We start from the raw sequence: 21,761 nt of genomic DNA, 5'->3' as shown, positions 1-21,761 counted from the left end.
CCTCTCCACAGTAGTTATCCTTCTTGACTGTAACATCCAAGACTGCAGCATGGTGGAAAACCTGAGAGAATAAGCTTCTCTGGAACATCATTAACGCAAGAATACACCAGGAGCAGGAGTAGGCCACCTGGTTCTTCGTGCCGGCGCTGTCTTACATCCTTTTCTGATGAGTGTTCAGAACCAATTTTTAACCTATTTCGAGACACAGAGGAAGCCTACTTTCCTGCTCTAACTTCTAGACGATGGCAAGAAGGTGCTGAGGAATTGATGCAACATTGGCACAGCATAACCTTTTGAATCTGCTCTGTAAATGAGCCAGCATACCTGTAATGATCATCATCCTCGCTTCCAAATCGGTTGTTCTGCAGTTGCTCAGCCAGATTAATCAAGATAATGTCCCGCAGTTGACAAAGGCCACTGTTTCTCTCTCCTGCAACAATGAACCAAGTTCAATTATTTAAAAAAATAAAACACGTAATTGTTACACACAACAGTTTCTATCAGTTCTAGTATAAGAACTTTTAAATCAAGCTGTCATAAAAACTTTAAAATTGAACTAACACTACAACAGTCAGATAAATTTTAAATTTTAAAAAGGTTAATTCCCGGGATTGCGGGACTGTCATATGCTGAGAGAATGGAGCAGCTGGGCTTGTACACTCTGGAGTTTAGAAGGATGAGAGGATATCTCATTGAAATATAAGATTGTTAATGGCTTGTACACGCTAGAGGCAGGAAACATGTTCCTGATGTTGGGGGAGTCCAGAACCAGGGGCCACAGTTTAAGAATAAGGAGTAAGCCATTTAGAACGGAGACGAGGAAACACTTTTTCTCACAGAGAGTGGTGAGTCTGTGGAATTCTCTGTCTCAGAGGGCGGTGGAGGCAGGTTCTCTGGCTGCTTTCAAGAGAGAGCTAGATAGGGCTCTTAAAAATAGCGGAGTCAGGGGATATGGGGAGAAGGCAGGAATGGGGTACTGCTTGGGGGTGATCAGCCATGATCACATTGAATGGCGATGCTGGCTCAAAGGGCCGAATGGCCTACTCCGGCACCTATTGTCTATTGTCTAAATCAGTGCCTTCCAATTTTCTTGTCCTATGAAATGCTCACTCTTATCATCAGGATAAATATCTTTTAATTCCCTTCTCTAACAACATCCTTGCAGTTTCATGTCATTAAAGTGATAGAATTTTCTTCATAAGAAGCGGTTGCATAAATTTAATAACCCACGGTATTGGAGTAAGTGTGTTAGCATGCATTGAAAACTGGCTATCAGAGATTTACAATAAATAGGTCCTTATCAGGCTTGAGGGATATATCTATTGGAGTACCTCAGGGATCAGTTCTTGGCCTTCGATTGCTTACAATTTACATTGACGACCAAAGGAGGGAATAGAATGCAATGTTTCCAAGTTTGCCCATGATATGTAATTGGTGGAAAATGATATATGATGGGCACATGTGATTCTGTACTGGAATGCATAGATTGAATGATTGGGTGAAAAACAAGCATATGATCCAGAGGTGACTGGACAGGGTAGTTGTTGATAGACACAAAGTGTGGAGTCAGGCAGCAACTCTGGAGAAAAAGGATGGGTAAAAGTACATTCAGTCTGAGGAAGGGTTCTGACACAAAAGATCACCCATCCTTTTTCTCTAGAGACGCTGCCTGACCCTGCTGAGTTACTCCAGCACTTTTGTATCTTCGGTATAAGCCAACATCTGCAGTTCCTTTCTACACAGGGTAGATATTGAGGTGTTTTCACTCGTGGGAGAGTCATAAATAAGTGGACATAGCTACAAAATATCTTAAACTGAGGACCAACAAAATTTATTCTCTCAGAGGGTAGTAAATCTCTCGAATTTGCTGTCTCCCAGCGAGGTAGAAGCCGATCATTACATGCACTTAAGGCAGAGATAGATAAATATTTGAAAGATCGAGGAATCGAGGGGAATTGGCCCAGCAGAGGATTTGAGGCCAGCACAGTTTACATGATGATCAGATTGAAAGGCAAGGCAGGCTTGAGTTGCTTGGTGACCTACTACTGCTCCTAGTTTTTCATATTCTTTAATACCTTAAGCGCCAATTCTACACACACCCATCAACTCTTCAGATATACTATTGAGTCCCTATGGCTAGCAGTCTCACGCAAAGTCATCCAATTACCTGGATGAGACAAAGTAAGCCCTGCACAAGAACACCTGAGAAAACCACCAACAGATAAAGACATGGCAATGTTTTCCTTCTGTCAAAGATATCCAAAGATTTATCAATGTCACCAAATTCAAAAGGATTCTTAAAATTTAAAAATGATTAAAGATTGCAAATCAACTGTAAACCTATTTATGTTTACAGCCGTGCATTTATTTAATTAATTGAATGTTTGTTTTTGTTTTCTAAACAATGAAAAGCGCTGAAGAACAGAGATGGTTAGGCGGCATCTATGGAGAGAAACAGAGTACGAGCTTCACGTCAGACCCAAAACGTGAAAGTCCTGTGGACACTTTGCTTGCAGATCGGTAGATACCTCCATTCCCCCCCCCCCCCCCCCCACCAGCTGGCAGTGCATTGCACATGCTAGGTTTCCACAACTTAAAAGCTTTTAGATAGGCACATGGAAGCACAGGAAATACATAGAAACATAGAAATTAGGTGCAGGAGTAGGCCATTCGGCCCTTCGAGCCTGCACCGCCATTCAATATGATCATGGCTGATCATCCAACTCAGTATCCCGTACCTGCCTTTATAGAGGGATATGGATCATGTATAAGCAGATGACATCAGTTTAACTTGGCACCATGTTCAACACAAACATTGTGGGCTGAAGGGTCCATTCCTGTGCTGTACTGTTTCATGTTCTAACTGTGCATTGCATGATTTAAGTATAGAATACAGTGTAAGTATTCCACGGTGGCCGCTGCATCTGACCTCACATTTTGTCCCTGTGTTTGTCAACAAAGATGACATGTTGGTGTACTGCATACACTCAACATCTGACCACTCGGTGTGACATCAGGCACAGCTACCAGATGGAGCATTGTCTCATTGGGGGCCTGACATTAATTAGAAAAGTAAGTGAATTTAACTATTTTCCCACAGCATACATGCTATTAGGCTGTGGGCCGAGGAGCTTTATTCTGCAGTTTCGTGACCCAAGTCACCAAACTACATGAAATTTTCACATATTGTGTAAAATAAATTATATAAATCACCCCTGAAACTTGATATGAAGAAGACTTGCACATTTTTTTATTAAATTAGAGAAAAACCCGAAATTTTTTGGGTAATTTTTAGTCCAATCAAAGCACGTTTAACATTGATTTGTCTGCCAGTTGGCCAATCACGCGCTTTGCTTCAGGCTAGAACACAAAATGGCTAAGGGGGCTTCACAGACGCCTGTTTTACTGGAGATTCCGATTTGTTGTTCTGTGGAATAAATGTCGTGGAAACTTGCAGCAGGTAATTGTATTTAGTGGGAAAAGCATTAAAAAGGCTGAAGAAAGTGCTGCGATGTGGATTAAAGTGCAAGAAAGCCTTGAAAGCTAAGTCCCTGCTGAGGTCCTGGAACACAAAGATTTAGACAGCCAGGGACCAACTCTAACTAAAAGGTAAGATCTAACGTCTGAATTTATGAAAATCTATCTGTATGGAGTTTAATTAATTTAATTGCACCCTTTTATAATGTGAATAAATTCATTCATTCATTCACTTACTTCATTCATTCACTTACTTCATTCATTCATGAAATTGAGGGCCTAAACTATATGTATCCAAAACACAGTAAATTAAACATTGTCACTAATACCAGCCTGTTGTACCGTAATAAGTCTTTAACAGCTAATCTCGGAGCTGCCTGCGAAAACTTACCAGGAAAAAGTGCTCCGACCGCGGGACATAGGTACTCGCGGTAAAGTGAAGCCGCGGTCTCAATTAATAAGCGGCCGATTCGCGAACGCGGAGCCGCGGATCATCTCCGCGGGCGGGCAAGGGGGGGGGGGAAGGGAGGCTGTACATAGTGCCGTCTATAGCGGCCGTTATTAGACCCCCGACAACGGGGGAAAAACGGAGGGATATCGATCGCTATTTATAGGCTTCCATTGCAGTGAGAAATGGTCAGATATCCCTCCGTTTTTTCCCCGTTGTCGGGGGTCTGAAAATGACCGCTATAGACGGCACTATGTACAGCCTTCCCCCCCCCCGCGGAGATGATCCGCGGCTCCCCGTTCGCGAATCGGCCGCTTATTAATTGAGACCGCGGCTTCACTTTACCGCGAGTACCTATGTCCCCCGATCGGAGCACTTTTTCCCGTTAAGTTTTCGCAGGCAGCTCCGAGATTAGCTGTTAAAGACTTATTACGGTACAACAGGCTGGCATTAGTGACAATGTTTAATTTACTGTGTTTTGGATACATATAGTTTAGGCCCTCAATTTCATGAATGAATGAAGTAAGTGAATGAATGAAGTAAGTGAATGAATGAATGAATTTATTCACATTATAAAAGGGTGCAATTAAATTAATTAAACTCCATACAGATAGATTTTCATAAATTCAGACGTTAGATCTTACCTTTTAGTTAGAGTTGGTCCCTGGCTGTCTAAATCTTTGTGTTCCAGGACCTCAGCAGGGACTTAAAGTGCAAGGCTTTCTTGCACTTTAATCCACTTCGCAGCACTTTCTTCAGCCTTTTTAATGCTTTTCCCAATAAATACAATTACCTACTGCAAGTTTCCACGACATTTATTCCACAGAACAACAAATCTGAATCTCCAGTAAAACAGGCATCTGTGAAGCCCCCTTAGCCATTTTGTGTGCTAGCCTGAAACAAAGCGCGTGATTGACCAACTGGCAGACAAATCAATGTTAAACGTGCTTTGATTGGACTAAAAATTACCCGAAAATTTTCGGGTTTTTCTCTAATTTAATTAAAATGTGCAAGTCTTCTTCATATCGAGTTTCAGGGGTGATTTATATAATTTTTTTTACACAATATGTGAAAATTTCATGTAGTTTGGTGACTTGGGTCACGGAATCCCATTTCTAGACACATTTTTGATGCTCGGCCCACAGCCTATATACAGTTAATAGTGCTTAAACAGATTTATTATTTTATACTTGTTAATATTTTCAACTAGTTCTAAATATATGATCATCAGAATAATTTGGAAACAGTCAAAAGACTATTTCCAGCATTTTCTCATTGCATTTTTTACATACATCATCTGCAGTATTTTTCTTTCTTTCAATTACCCTCATTCTCACCTCCTATTGATTCATTATAGGAAAATCTTTACTCAATTGAACTGTGTTGTAGAGCCCAAACCTTAGCCTAGGATCTGCAGGCAGATTCCTAAATGTAAATGTCCAACTGGTGGCGGTGCGACTCAGTGTTGCAGCGGCCCCTTCAGCCTGTCTGTCTTTTTATTTTTTTATTTTTGTCTAGTTAAATGTAGTTGTTCGTGTTTTTTAATACTGTTTTTAACTGTGTATATGTGGGGGGCGCGGGAAACTTTTAAAAATCTCTTCCCTGCACGGGAGGCCCAACCTTTTTCCTGTCGGGTCTCCGTTATCGTTGGGGCCTAGCACCGTGGAGCGGCCGTGGAGCGGCCATGGAGCGGCCTCCAGCCGGAACGACCTGGGGGCTCCAGTCGCGGAGCTGTGGACTACTCACCATCGTGGGGCTGGCCGGCCTCGGAGCGTGGGGAGTGGTGGTGGCTCACTGCTACGGCCCTACCCCGGAGCTCGGCTCCAGCTGCAGCCGCAGGTCCGGTGGACTGTGACATCGGGAGCTCGCGGGTCCGGGTGTAGACCGCTTTTCGGAGCTCCCGCAACGCGACTTCGCCCACCCGTGTCGCGGGGTTGGAACGACCCGGAGCGGGGCCGTACATCCCCCAGCGCGGCTTTAATGGCCGCGGGACATTCCAACACCGACCGGGGGCTCCAACTTTGTGACTTTTAGACCTGGAGCGGGGCCATACATCACCCGGCGCGGCCTAAAATGGCCCGTGGGACTTACCATCGCCCGCCTGGGGCTTCAACATCGGGAGAAAAATAATGCAGGGGAGAGAAAAGACTTTGCCTTCCATCACAGTGAGGAGGAGATTCACTGTGATGGATGTTTGTGTAAATTGGATTGTTTGTGTGTCTTGTAGGAATTGTCTCTGTTTGTATGGCTATGGAAACGGAGTTTCGTTTGAGCCTCACTGAGGTTCAAATGACATGTAATAAATATTCAATTCAATATCCCAGCAAGTTCACTACTGTGTTCATATGGATACATTGATCCTGCTGGCACACTAAGAAATACCAACAATTCCACAGTATTTCCTGTCAGATTCGGACCCCAAATCAATAAACCTTCACTGAAAAATCAATATCAACATCAGTTGAGAGAAAGAAAGACACCAAATGAATCAAGGTCATGATGGCAGTGAAATGAGGAGTTCAGTCTTTCTGGGATGTTCTTAGCAGCTTTGCCATACAGGAAAAAGAAAACATACAAGTTTTAGGAAAAAAATTGAAACAGGCTAGAACCTTACTTTCAATTATATCATCTGTGCAATTTACTCACCAAAAATTTACTCACCCTCAGCTAATACAAGTTTTAGTAGATTGTTCAGTTCGTGCTCTCCAAGATACAGTGTGTGAAGCCCAGAGCTGTAGATAAAAAAGTTACATTTGCTGTTAAATTTTTCTCATTGTTCATGAGTTAGTTGCATTCAGGTCACATGCAAAGAATTGAGCACAAAAGTCTGACAATCCAGTGCAGTACTGAGAACAGCGTTGTCAAAGGCTCTGTCTTACAGAGACAGCATACAGAGCCAGGCAGATGGGCATAGATGCCTCCATAGCACTACTTCAATGAGGAGCAGCAGAGCTCACTGAAATTCTGGCCAATATTTATCCCACAACTAAAATAATTCATTTAATTAAAAATTTTAAAAAAGATGCTGCCTGACCCGTAAACTTACTCCAGCATGTTTGTCTATCTTTGGCATAAACATCTGCAATTCCTTTTTATTACATTATAAAACATCATGTTACAGTACTTCAAACTGACTGCAGCATCTTCTCTACTGCAACAGTGAGAATACTTCACAAACGCTTCAGACTATGAAACGGTTTGAGGCATAGGGTACTCTAAAACACTCTAAATACAAATTGTCTCCCTTTTAGTCATGTGATGCAATAGTATTTTGATGAATTATTAAATCCACAATTTTTAAACATGATTGCGTCTATCTGCTATTTTGGATTTAAGCACAGAGATTTAAAGTGGACCCAATTCAAGATTATTAAAATAAACAGTTTGTTTCTGTTAATACTGTCAGTAAAGCATGAAGACATTTACGCGGTGCCAGCTAGTTTGCTGGAATTGTTAAAAAAATTTAAAAAAGGATTAATTGTCCCAGAAATTAAAAGTCACAAAATGATCTGTGAAGTTGGATTCTGGACAAAGGAATGGTCAATCCTTAAAAGTTACCTATTGCACCACGAAAATTGGCACTTTCACATCCAAAGAGATTTATTCATTTGTGCAGATCATTTTGCTACAACATTTCAGTTGATTTCATGCTGGGGAGCACCAATGGGAATCATCTGCTTGTTGCATTTTCCAATTACTGAATAGCCTTTGGGAAAGCAACAGCAGCTTTCCCTTCTTAATACAGGAGATTCTGATGCCATTTTGTTTCCATTCCTTCCTGCAGCCTCCGTCAATTTAGTCACCATTTTTACACACACCAATTTTATATGCAACACCCTGAACTTCCTGCCTGAACTCTGATCACACAAGATAATTTTCAATTGGGATTAGGAATGTTTCCTGGGGTGATTTTATGAAAGCCTCCCCCAGTCTGTCATTTATTCCATTTGCAGAAATCATCTGTCCAGATCCTACATGACTCCATTACATGCGATTCAAATAACTTCAAAATAATTTTTGGATGACTTACGCGGTGCCAGCTAGTTTGAATTCAAGATTTCAGTTGTTTTAACCTAACAAGAGTTTTCTAAAATATCAGTTTATCCCATAAATCATATTTAACATAAAAATAAACTCATGACAATACAATGCCAGCTAATATCATAAAGTATTCACTTACCTAATAGCAAGACAAACTTCCCGCTGAATCTCTTTGCCAATTTCATCAACAGGAGTCTTTAAAAGTTGCCAGAGCAGTAGCTCAGATCGACGGACAATCTCACGATTTCTTTCTGTTTGCGGGTTGAAGAAAAATTTGAATATTACCTATGAACAAAAAACATGGAGCACCATTATAAATCATCTTTGCCTACTTGTTCCTCATCTGCTTTAGCTGTCCATTCAAATTACTTGAAAAATAGATGAAAGATAAGTTGGTATTGCAGCCTAAGCTACTGCATTCTTCTTCTTTGATTAATAACTGTGGAATGATATTCTAAAACTGTTGGAGGTCTGAAGAACAAGAATAAAAACTACCAGAAATACTTAAAAGAGATATTCAGAGCCAATGTAGTAAGAAAAATAGTAAGAAAAAGTAACCTTATATCAAAATTATTAAGGTTATTGACTGTAAGCAATAGATTTTGTTCTCTTTATATATGCTCTTGCCCTGCTGAGCATTACAAACATTTTCTGTTTTTATTTATTTGGACATCATTATGTGGCGCAGGGGCTTTGAGCATTTTTATGCCCTGAGGATCAAAGCCAATCAGGAGCAACTATAAATTAGGAGACGTGGCATATAGCAGAGCTTAAGCTGCTGGAGGAACTCAGTAGGTCAAACAGCATCTGTGGAGGAAAATGGTCAGTCGACATTTTGGGTTGAGACTCTTCATCTGAACTGTAAGAGTTGAAGGGAGATGGCTAATGTAAAGGTGTGTGAACGGGTTGGGGAAGTAACTGGAAAACAATAGGTGGATCCAGGTGAGGAGGGGTTGATTGGCACAGTAAGGTGGGGAGGGAAGGTTAGAGATAGTGACAGAGAGGTGAATGTGGAGATAACATAGGGCTGCGGAACATGGATTCTGATAGGAATGAGAAGCATGGAACCAAATAAGGGAGGTGGGCTGGGTAGACAGGAACAATAGGTAGAAGGGATGGTGAACGTAGTAGGAAGACCTAATAGCAAGACAAACTTCCCGCTGAATCTCTTTGCCAATTTCATCAACAAGAGTCTTTAAAAGTTGCCAGAGCAGTAGCTCAGATCGACGGACAATCTCACGATTTCTTTGTAGGTGATCATAAGATAAGAGCATTGGGGCATAGGGGCAGAATTAGGCCAGTCTGCTCTGCCATTCAATCATGGCTGATCTATTTTTCCCTCTCAACACCATTCTCCTGCCTTCGCCCCAATAACATTTGACATGGAGGGAAAAAGACAGTTGATGTTTCAGGTCAGGACGCTTCTTCAGTCTCACAAAGGATGTTTAGGGTTGGGACACGAGTGCCTCTCGCAGTTTGATTTTTGCTCGGAGAGAGAGCCAATGGTGAATGGAAGTTTATGGGGACTGGACTTGGAATTAGAAGCTGTTAAAGTGGAGGAGAGCATGCGAGGTGTCCTGAATGTAGATTGGAAGTGACAGAAGGGGGAGTTGAGTAAGTAACTTCATTTGTGCAAAGTTATGAGCAAAAGGACGTTTGGATTGAAGTGAAGCTGAAAGTCAAAGGAATCGGTTTGTACTCGCTAGAATTTAGAAGATTGAGGGGGGATCTTATAGAAACTTACAAAATTCTTAAGGGGTTGGACAGGCTAGATGCAGGAAGATTATTCCCGATGTTGGAGAAGTCCAGAACAAGGGGTCACAGTTTAAGGATAAGAGGGAAGTCTTTTAGGACCGAGATGAGAAAATCTTTTTTTACACAGAGTGGTGAATCTGTGGAATTCTCTGCCACAGAAGGTAGTTGAGGCCAGTTCATTGGCTAGATTTAAGAGGGAGTTAGATGTGGTCCTTGTGGCTAAGGGGATCAGGGGGTATGGAGAGAAGGCAGGTATGGGATATTGATTTCGATGATCAGCCATGATCATATTGTATGGCGGTGCAGGCTCGAAGGGCCTAATGGCCTACTCCTGCACCTATTTTCTCTGTTTCTATGTTTCAACCGAGTACAGCAGGCCTGGGAATTCTTCTAGCAATCAAATTATTTCTGCATTTGCAAGGCATTTTTGTATTGTAATGCATAAAACCAGCGGAGGCACGGTGGCGCAGCGCTAGAGTTGCTGCCTTACAGCGCCAGAGACTCGGGTTTGATCCCCACTAAGGGGGCTGTCTGTACGGAGTTTGTACGTTCTCCCCGTGACCGTGTGGGTTTTCTGCGAGATCTTTGGTTTCCTCCCACACTCCAAAGACATAGGTTAATTGGCTTGGTATAAATGTAAATGTATCTCTAAACTAAATTAAATAAGAAAGTCAAAATGCAAATGCATTGAGCTACTGTACCTGAAAAACAACAAGGACACATCGGATAATGCAAGTATCCATATTCGCCATGGCCTTCTCCATAATGTCACAAATACTGCTAAGATGTTGTGCTTCAATGGGATGCTGTTTTCCCAGGAAGTTCGAAATTGGTAAATTAGCACTGGCAGTCAATAAATTGAGCTGATGGATACACATGGCTCCCACATGATGCAGAAGTTGGTTAATAACATCACTGGTTGACATGAATCCATCTAAAGCACAAAGCATGGACAACAAGAATAAATGAAAAAGAAAAACCTCCACTTCAAAAACTGATAATAAGTTACTACAGCACTTTGTAAGGAACATTATCAACTGCTTTTTGATTGAAAATCAAGCAATTAACAAACTCAGTTGTTAAAAAGGATGGAAATTACTACTTGGCTGAAGTCATTATCAGCTTCTCTACTCAATTTGTTTGTACACGATATTGGTTGGTAACTTCCAGAAAAGCTAATGCTTGGTGGAAGAAAATATCAAAAAGAAAATCATGCATGCTGCTGACCAAAAATTAAGTCAGTAATCTAAGTTACGATGCAAGCCAACAGAAATAGTCCTATTCCCTCAAGTAGCAAACTAACCGTTTGGCTCGTGGATGATGTGACTAACACCCAGTCTTTGACACACATGATGGAAGGTCTGGTTACCAGGATTACACCACTGATCCATGTAGTCACTCGAACATGTCCAGATCATATTATTCATAGCATCGTAACAGGCCCCTAGAACATAAGATAGTTGTTAAAGGGCCAAGTGGATAAAGCAAAACAAAATCCATAAAGCAGTTTTTATTCTGTAGAGCGTTGCCTACAGTATATGATGGGCAAGAAAACAACGTGCAGGGCAGGCTCCAGACTTGTCACCAGAAACCAGACCACTAGTTACCAGAAATGTTTGTTTACGTACAAGTGACACGACACCAAAATCTTCCTTACAATGCAGGTGGGCAAAGGAGAAGATCATGTTTCCCACTATTCTGCACAGTAACAGTTTGTTTATAACCACCATTTAAAATGAAAAGATTTATAACTGATTAAATCTGAGCACAGGAAAAATATTGTCCTTACCTAGTCCTGGAACTAGTGCTCCACGCCCAAGGGAACTGCCAGCAGCATCGATCAGGTCTGCCCGGCTGCTAAATTGCCCATCTGAGATGTTGAATACAACACTGGAAGAAAGAACTGAACAGAAAGAAAATTATTTGTTTTAATAGTGATGCACAAAACTAAACAAAATTATTTACTACTCATTGCTTCAGATCTTATTAAGACATAAAAGGCCATTCATATCAGTGCCATAATCCCTTTCACACAAGCCCCACAAACTCCATCTGCCATTTTAAGTCAATTTCATCAGCACATCAATATCTCTCTGCAGGCTACAAGTAACTTCCACACTATCACTAAATCCACCAATCTTTGTGTCATCTGCAATTCGCTAATCAAGCCTCCCCCATTCAAACCCACGGCATTTGCGTATGTTACAAATAGAGGTCCCAGCAGCAATTCCAGTGGGAAACCACCAGTAGCAGGGTTAACCAATCACAAAAACAACTTTCCACCTTCATACTCTGTCTTCTTTTACCAAGCCAGTCTTGGATCCAGTTTGCCAACTTGCCCTGGATCCCTTATACTCCCACATTTTGAACCAGCCTCCGAGGTAAGACGTAGAAAAATTGCTAAAATCCATGTAAATCACATCTACTGCCCTGGCCGCATCAAAAACATTTTGTTACCTCTTCAAAGAATTCAATCAAAATAGTCACACGGGGTTTGAACCTTGGCAAAGCCATGTAGGCCCTTTCTGATATGCTCCTGCATTTTGAAGTGATCTTTAATTATCTCCTTCAGAATTTCCTCCAAGCCCTTCCCTAAACTGATGTTAGACTCACAGGTCTAGAGTTAGCAGTTTTTTTCCTGCTGCCTTTCTTGAAAAAGGGAACCATGTTTGCTGTCCTCCAGTCATATGGCACATTCACATGTGTCCAACAAAGAATTATGGCAAGTGATGGGAATGTGAAGTCTTACATAAGCAAAGTATTTTGGTACTACTTGTTTTTGAAAATCTTGGTACCATGGCAACACTGATTTGCATTTTGTAGCTTGCAAAATTATTTTGATTTCAGGTAGGTAATTTTTTTAATTACCAATGACTAACCTTTTAAAGAGGACAATCCACTTGTACCACCAAATAACGAGCGCGTTGCAGAACTTCCAGATCCTCCGGGTGGTGCAGTAAGCATAACCAGGTATGTCCCACAGGTATACATAGGGCTCTTCCTTAAGGTTTTCAAAGGCAAGCCACAGCTTGTATTTGCTGCTAAATGTACAGGAAAGAAAAACCTTTATTTGTTTGCCTACTCTTGATGCAAAGCATGCTTAGTAACAATGAGTGAATTCTGTTTCCATAAACTCATAAGTGGATAGCATTAAGAGAAAATAAATGACATTGTGATTCATATAAGTGTATACTCAAGGTTAAACTAGCAAAATTAAAATAAACATGGGCTGAGTGCCTAAATTATAGACATCTAGGCAGAAATAAAATCACTAAATCTTGATGTATTTGCCAAAAGGCACCCATTTACTCCACTATGCACTAAAAGTTAAGATAAAATTAAGGACAAAGAACCAATGTAAATCTAGTTATCCAAATCAGGAGCCCACATCCAATATAAATCAACATATTCACAAGACATTGATCCACGACCATTCAAAATGGAGAAGGAACATTTGTAGTGGCACTGAGAATCTCAAGGCTGTGTATAGGAAGCATTCAGATTTCTTGCATAATTGGTGGAGGAGCTCATAACCTCACAATCTACCCATCTGCTTCTCCATTAGCTTCTTTTGCCACATCTGTAGAAAACTCAATGGTTCCCACATTGTCTCACCAGTCACCTCAAAACTACAGAACTGGAGTGAATGTTATGCTTGATTACGAGGGTTTGCCACAGCAAGGAGAAGTTGAAGTGCATGAAAAATTAAATACAGTGAAAATTAATCCAACGGCAGTATTGGAAAGTGATGATGTTTCAAGTTAATAGACCACCTAGGTCAGATGGGATACACTTTACATTTCTGAGAGAAGGGAGATTGATGTGAAGATTGCTGAAGGACCGGCCATAATCTTACAATCCTTTCTTCATAGGTACTGGTAAAATGGCAAATAGGATACACTTGCTCAAAAAAGCATACAAGTGCATGGCTGAGAGGTCTATTTGTTTATCCTTGAATTCTAGTTATGCATCATTGTAGCAATTATACAACTTCCCTATCCACAGATGGCACCAATGGGAATACAGCAAGAAAAGACGAACACTTAAGTACATTTTACAAACATAGAAGGAAATTACATATTATATTAATTTAAACATATTAATTTATTTTTAAAGCTGTCCTATTATTTCACTGATAGAATCACCAAAGTAGCAGCAGTAGTAGCACCTCATGATAAATGATACTGAAAGGCTCGAGGGAGATTGTTTGCGAACTGGTAGGTGGCAGATCTAAGAACAAGACACCGTGCTTTACCCACGACACCCTTACCAAATTTTAAAATTTCTTACACTGGAGAATTGTCTTTATGAATACAGAAAATGTGCAACCGCTAACTTTTGTTTCTAATACTTCTCAACCTATTAATTTAATGGGCAGCATTAAATCCAATGCTGTACATAAACAGTATTTTGTCTTGCCACAAACACTTTAGACCAAACAACATCTCCAAGGGTTTAATAATAACTTGCTTTCCTTATTTCCCATTATTATTACAATATTTTTCCCCTCCCGCTTTATTTCAATCTACATTCCTTCCTCTAGCTTCACAATTCACAACTCTTCAATTCTTTTGTCTCACACCTGCCTTTTCATCTCTGGCCTTTGTTCAACCATCTACCTATCAAACTGCACCCCCACCATCCCCCACCTATTACTTGCCAGGCTTTGTTCTGCCTCCCCTATTTTTCAGCTTTATTCCCCCTTCCCCTCCCACCACAATCAGCCTGAAAAGGGGTCCCGACCCAATATGTCACCTATCCATGTTCTCCAGAGATGCTGCCTGGCATTGTGACATTTTATTTTAAGTCTTTATTCCTACCAGAATGGTCTTCCTTCAGTGTGTTGGTGATTGTGGACCCAGTAAGAGCGGCCAATGTTGCTGAGGGGGAAGCACGATATCGGGAAAGTCGACTGAGCAGCATTTCATTGATGCTTTTTGCAGATTCACCTTCTTTTCTTGTCAAAATACTTCGTTCGTGGAGTGGCCGTGCTGCGTAGATCTCATTGTGCATCTGGAACATAACAGTAAAAACAGTTACAACTGTAAAGATTGGCAAGGGGCCAGGAACCAATGCACGGGTGAGGAAGGCGAGAGGCTGGAAATTGGTATGGAAGGTGATGAAAGAAAGTTCATTGTAGAGGATAGGCAGAACCACAGCAGGGAGCGAGGAAGGACTGTTGGTGTTGCATTACGCTTATTTTAATGTGAGAGGCCCGACAGTGAAGCAGATAAACCCAGGGCATGGATAGGTACGTGCGACTGGTACGTTATAGTCGTTGAGACCTGGCTAAGAGAAGGACAGGACGGACAGCTTAATGCTCCAGGGTACAAATGCTACAGACAAGATAGAGGTGGGGCTAGAAGTGAAGGGTGTGTGGCTTTACCGATTAAGGAGATAGGCAGCATCCATAGGGAGGGAATCAGAATCAACGTTTTAAGACAGTGATTCTTCATCAGGACTGTTTTGATGGATATGAAATATTGACTCTTTTCATCAATAGTCATTTCTTAGTTCTGAGCCAGGAAAAAAAGTTGATTTGCCTTGGGACAACTGTACAGGGACTAACTACTCTTTTATTCCTGACCCGTGTGGCCGTGGCCATTAATCACGTGCAATTATTGACAGATCTGCCCGCAATTTGTGCAAAGATAGGGTTTCATTGTGGCCTAACATGAACAAGGCAGCATGTTTTTTAAGAATGTTAAAGAATTGGGAGACAATTCAGAGGAGGTGTACTGCAATGATAACTAAAATGGGCAGATTGCCTTTTGAAACAAGGTTGGCAGGCTGATTCTATCGTATGACTCAACAATTCAAAGGGATTAACAAAATGTACATTCAGGAAATGGAAGATCACGATGCCTTAAAAACAAATGGAATGAAGCATCTCTAAATCAATTTTAAACTAAAAGCATCCAGAAACTTACTGTCAGTTCAAAGACATCCATGAAAACAGAATGACCCTTGGGAGTTTTCTCATTTAAGCCTGCAGGAGACCAGATCCAATAGATGTACGTTCCATCCGAGCAGAGGTGAACCGTGGTCATGTTGCTGCCAACTGGGAAATGATTCGATGGCATGGACACTACTTGGGACACCTGAACATGGAGGAACAAACAAAATGGTAAAATACAGTGCTCCCTAATCAGCCTAATTACATTTCAGGGGATCTGAGACGTACATTTTGGAAACACTTGTCCAAATGCCAACGCTAAAGAATTAAAGCTAAAATTCTGAGCTCAGTATTAAATTACCTGGTTAGCTGGTCAATAGAGAATGCGCAATAATAGTACATGAGTGCACGCTGACTGTGATCAGCCTTTACCTGGTATTTTCTCAAATTGTCAGAGGGTTCACGTTAATCTACACGTGGAGTACAATCCTCAACACTGAAAAACATCTATAGAGCATTCACTCGCATTATTCAAAATGCAATTATTGTTAGCCATTTGTATTAACAATGTCAAAGCTGCTGTTTATATACCTCAAAGAGTATTTCTCCTGTTTTTACAATGGAAAATTGAAGGCAAGGGAACTTGGGACAGATAATGGAAATGTCTTGAGGACAGTCCGCAATTACAATCAAGGAGGTGCTGGACAACTTAAAGCGTATGAAGGTACATAAATCTCCCGGGCCTAATCAGATCTATCCGGGGACGCTATGGGAAACGAAAGATGAAATTGCAGGAGCCCTGGCTGAGAGCAATGAATCATCATTAGACATGGGTGCAGTGCCAGATGACTGGAGGGTGACTAATGTTGTGCCTCTATTTAAGTAGAGCTGCAAAAAATGTCTGGGAACTATAGACCAGTGAGCCTAAAATCTGTGGTATGCAATGTACTGAAAAGGATTCTGTGATGGGTATGCTTTTGGATAGACAAAGATGATATTAGGGATAGAGTGCGTTGTTTTGTACATGGGAGATGGTGTCTTACGAATTTAATTGAGTTTTTTAACTAAGTAACCAAACGTTTGTTGAGGGTAAACCCATAGATATTGTTTATATGGACTCCACTATATGGACTCCAGCAAAACTTTCAATAAGATTCAACATTGCTGGCTGCTCTGGAAGGTTAGATTGCATGGGATCTGGGGAGAACTAGCTAACTGGATACAGAATTGGCTACATGGAAGGAAGCAGAGGGTGGAATGACGTTTTTCAGACTGGAGGCCTGTAGCTAGTGATGTGCCTCAGGGATCAGTGCTGGGTCCATTGGTGTTTGTGGTTTATATTAACGATTTGGAAGAGAATATACAAGGCATGATTAGTAACTTTGCAGATGACTCTCAAATGGGTAGTATCGTAGAGAATGAAGGTGGTTATCAAAAATTACAGCAGGATCTTAGTCAGCTGGGCAAGCGGGCTGAGAAATGGCTAATGGAGTTAATGCAAATAAGAGTGCACTTTGCATTTTGTGGGAAGTCAAACCAGAGCAGGACCTTCACAGGGCCTGGGGAGTGTTGTAGAGTTGAGGGATCTAGGAATACAGTGAAATAGTTCCCTGAAAGTGAAATTGCAGATAGATAGGGTGGTAAAGAAGGCTTTTAATACATTGATCTTCACCAGTCCGAGTACTGAGCATAGAAATCGGGACGTTACGTTACAATTGTATAAGTAGTTGGCGAGGCCGCACTGGAATGTTGCGTTCAGTTTTGGTGACTTTGCTATGGGAAGGATGTCATTAATCTGGAAAGAGTGCAGAGAAGATTTACAAAATGTTGTCAAAACCCGAGAGCCTGAGCGATAGGGAGAGGTTGGGCAAGCTAGGGCTCTGTTAATTGGAGCACAGGAAGCTGAGGGGTGACCTTATAGTAGTGTACAAAATCACAATGGGAATAGGTAGGGTGAATGCACCAAGTCTTTTACCCAGGGTAGGAGAATCAAAATCCAGAGGACATAGGTTTAAGATGAGAGGGGCAAGGTTTAATAGAAACCTGAGGGGCAACTTTTTATCACAGAGAGTGGTATATATGGATCATGCTGCCAGAGGAAGTAGTTGAGGCAGATACTATAACAGCATTTAAAAATAAATGGATGGGAAAGGATTTTGAGAAATATGGGCTAAATGCAGACAAATGGGACTAGCTTGATGGGGCATCTTGGTAGTCATGGGCGAGTTGGAGTCAAGGGCCTGTTTCCATGCTGTATGACTCCAGGACTTCCAAATGAAACAGATATGCTTACTCAGAACTGCAGACACCAAAGATCAAATTTAATAGTTTGTTTCTTGAGCCAATTGTCTACATGTATTACACATTAACACTACTAATATGGCATCATAAATCTAATACTAAGATTCAAATAGTAAATTTAATTCCCAAAGATTACAAATTAGTTTCCATTTTACACATAATTCCCTGACGGCAACATTTTTGCTTCCTACAGCAACGTGTTAAACCTGCATTCAGATTTAAAAGATAATTCCAAACCACATAAACCTGGGGGGAAAGATTGATTAAAAGTGTCTTTTAACAATATAACCATTTCCTAAACAGAGAATAGCTTCAGGAGGGACAGACAAGATTTTCAATACTCATAGTTCACAATTTGTTACACAGTCTGTTAATTTTTTCTCCACGATAAGTGATTCTTCACCTTTATGTGCAAATGACTGATCATATTTGCTACTAAGCATCTGGTAGAGTTCATGTATACAATCTACTCCTGGATTTAAAAAAAAATAGTGCTGGAGTAACAGCAGGTGAGACAGCATCTTGGGAGGGCATGGATAGGTAATGTTTTGGGCAGGGACATTTCTTCAGAATATGGGTCTGAAGAAGGGTCACGACCTGAATCGTCACCTTTGCATGGCGTCCGATTGATGCTGCTGAGTTACTCCCGCAGCGTGTTTGTGTTTTGTAAATCAAATGCTATAATTTATCACAGAGTTCAATGTCCACCTCTTCAGTGGATGTGTAGGTTCATATCTCAATAGACGACAACTTTGATTTTAGGGATACGATTCTATCATTCATCACATTATAGCCAGCAATATGCTTTCCATGGGTCCAAGGATAAATAAACTCATCTGAACTCACTTATCCGAGATTTTACTCTATTTCTGCAATTTACAAATATTCTTTCCAAGGATCACTGCAATTTTATTTTGTTCACTATTCTCACATATACAATCATGATTTAAAATATCCCATCCCTCTCCATCTGATCACATGCAAGATTTTACTCTATTTCTTCCATTTTTGCTTTATATTCAACATTCCCTAATGGATGCTGATGTTCCGTGTCCTGACGGTAAATACTTTTGTAAAGCATGAAATTACTGGAGTAGTCAGTGATTAAAATCCCATGTGTAGGAAGGAACTGCAGATGCTGGTTTACACCAAAGATAAACACAAAATGCTGGAGTAACTCGCGGGTCAAATAGCATCTTTGGAGAAAAGGAAAAGGTGGCGTTTCAGGTCGAGACCCTCCTTCAGACTGGGAGTCAAGGGAGAGCAAAACCAGAAGTATGAGAAGGTACAGAACAAAATCAGAGCCAAGGGAAGGTGGAGCCCAGAATGGCCCATTGTTGGCTGTGGAAGAGATGATAATGAAGTGATCATTAATCAATTTTCCTCCAGGTTACTATTAATCAATCCGGACACAAAATTTCTAAAACATTCCCACTAAGATTCAATTAATTAGCCTGTAGTTGGCTAATTAAAATCCCATGTAGCTATGATCCAACAAATTATGCATAATTTCCAAATTCAAACAGCACGAAACCTGAAAGCTAAAAGAACTGTGAGGAAAACAGTAAACATTTAAGAATATACATTCAGCCTGGTGGCATGAACAAACACATAGCAGATGAAATTTAACATCGAAAAATTAGAAATATTATATTACGGTTGGAAAAAATAAGAAGCGGCAAGATAAACAAGAGGGCATAATCGTGAAAGAGATAAAGGAACAGGGGTGTATGAACATGGTAGGTTGAAAACAAAAGAAAATCGACAAAGTGGGATTTTGGGGGACACACAAGCAGGAATTCAGGGGCCGTGACCTTAATCTTTTAGTGCTCTTTGGATACGGGCTTGGTACCAGAGTCTGGAAAGCAGCAAATGTAACTCCTTTGGGATAAAGGGATTGAGGATAAACTAAGCAACTGCAGGCTAATTAGTTTAACCTCAGTGGGAATGTTTTAGACACTTTGATTCCGGACAGGATTAATAGTGACCAGGAGGAAAATTGATTAAATAAGACAAACCAGCATGGACTTGTGAAATACATGTCACGTTCAACCAATTTCAAAGATTATGTTGATGAGCCAACACGATGACTGGGGGGCGCCGCACGATGGCTGCCTCGCCAACGATCTGGCTTCGTCTTTTTCATTCTTTGTGTTTTTAGTTTCTTGTAAAATGTATGTTCTAGTTTATCTTTAGTTTTGCATTGGGGGGGGGGGGGAGGAAACCTTTCTTATCTCCTTCATTGACGGAGATGCAACTTTTTCCGTGTCGTATCTCCATCTACACTGCGGCCTAACATCGTGGAGTTGGCGGCCTCTTGTTTGGGACTTCTAGAGCTCCAAAATCACGGAGTCTGCGGACTTTAACATCTTGGAGCGGGCGATCCCTTTGCCAGGGTTTAGCTTTGGTGCTCTGTAGATTAGTGTCACTCATACTGTAGCTCTGTCCACAGGCTTATTAGAGAGCTCTCTCTCTCTCTGTTAGACTAGTTATGCATGCTGAGATTAAAGCTGAGTTACCTCTGCAGGTTGCTAATAAAAGACTATGGATTCTAATCACTTTGTGCGAGCTTGATCTTTATTCAACATGGTGTCAGAAACTTCAAACTCACTTCGAATATCTTACTCTTATAGTTCACATACAAAAGTACAAAAGATAAAATCAGTGCTTAAAACTCAGTTTATGTTAGATGGAACTATAATCATCACATTGATTAACGCGTCGGAAGGAACTGCGAATAATGGTTTACATCGAAGATAGACACAAAATGCTAGAGTAACTCAGTGGGTCAGGCAGCATCTCTGGAGAAACGGAATAAAGTGACATTTCAGGTCCGAGAAAGGGTCTCGACCCGAAACGTCATCTATTCCTTTTCTCTAAAGATGCTGCCAGACCCGCTGAGTTACTTCAGCATTTTGTGTCTACATAGATTAATGCCTTTAGTCAATTAAGGGAGAAGCAGATAGTGAAGACCTTACGCAAATCTCATGGCCTGACAGTCTGCGATGATCCTTGTCCTCCTAAAAACCTAGATACCTACAGCTGACACCTCAAGGCACTGGAAAAGTACTACCTTTGCCAAATCCTTCAAATTCACTGGAAGGACAATCAAACCAACTTCAGTGTTCATTCCCCATGTTGACAACCCCACATTGACATCCTACTTACACACAATTGGCAAACTTGGGAAGGCTACCTTGGTTGCATGCCTTGCATCGGAATCCCCAAAACATTTTATTCTCAGCTCAGTCATGGGGAAAGATCACCAAGCAAACAGAGGAATGGATTCAAGGTTGTGATCAAAGCCTCGTTGCAGAAATGCAACTTTACTGACACTTGGGAATTCCTGGTCCATATTTCCAAATGAAGAAAGGGTATTTGGAATGACACTTGAGTGCCTCTAGCTACGTTGGGAGCCATTACTAAGTACTGGGCACCCACATGCTCCCTCAGTCAGGGAGTCTACAGTTTACATATTAACTTCATTAGCCACTACAAAATCAAAGTGGAAGGAAGTCATCCCTGATCTTGTTTTGCTCAAGATTCCACCCTATGCAGTTTCCTATGCCTCAATACCAAAGGATGCCTCAGATGAAAACTCTTAACAAAGTACTAAGATGGGACACAATGGGGCAAGTGCTTTATATGTCCTGTAAACTTTTAATGTTTATTATAGAAGTAAAGGAGTAGAGAAACTAGTATGATTAAATATTCATCAAGCTGCTGAAACAAAATAAAGTGAACATATTATTGAGTCTGCACTGAATTACATCCTGAAAACAGTGTTTCTTAAGATTTAGTAAATACCTGTATAGGTCCTGATAGAAAGATGAGAAACATGCA

At 40.9% G+C, this 21,761-nt stretch overlaps 1 protein-coding gene across 6 annotated transcripts in view; it reads right to left on the bottom strand.

The window, feature by feature from the left end:
• Nucleotides 1-21,761, bottom strand: part of hectd4 (HECT domain E3 ubiquitin protein ligase 4) — a 180,089-nt gene that overhangs the window by 108,481 nt on the left and 49,847 nt on the right. For 4 of the 6 annotated variants that reach the window (XM_033043699.1, XM_033043705.1, XM_033043702.1 and 1 more), the window contains exons 7-15: nucleotides 15,652-15,822; nucleotides 14,542-14,734; nucleotides 12,601-12,762; nucleotides 11,511-11,624; nucleotides 11,025-11,165; nucleotides 10,423-10,655; nucleotides 8,106-8,251; nucleotides 6,587-6,657; nucleotides 325-430 (exon numbers count right to left, since the gene is read on the bottom strand). In XM_033043699.1, the coding sequence (XP_032899590.1) occupies nucleotides 325-430; nucleotides 6,587-6,657; nucleotides 8,106-8,251; nucleotides 10,423-10,655; nucleotides 11,025-11,165; nucleotides 11,511-11,624; nucleotides 12,601-12,762; nucleotides 14,542-14,734; nucleotides 15,652-15,822 (1,337 nt within the window). The remainder of the gene's footprint in view (nucleotides 1-324; nucleotides 431-6,586; nucleotides 6,658-8,105; nucleotides 8,252-10,422; nucleotides 10,656-11,024; nucleotides 11,166-11,510; nucleotides 11,625-12,600; nucleotides 12,763-14,541; nucleotides 14,735-15,651; nucleotides 15,823-21,761) is intronic. The other 2 variants (XM_033043701.1, XM_033043703.1) reach the window with 1 other exon arrangement.

The sequence above is a fragment of the Amblyraja radiata genome, chromosome 25 (genome assembly GCF_010909765.2).
Source record: "Amblyraja radiata isolate CabotCenter1 chromosome 25, sAmbRad1.1.pri, whole genome shotgun sequence".
Lineage (NCBI taxonomy): Eukaryota > Metazoa > Chordata > Chondrichthyes > Rajiformes > Rajidae > Amblyraja > Amblyraja radiata.
Note: the sequence above shows the minus strand (reverse complement) of the source record. Positions and strands in the feature narration are given on the sequence as shown.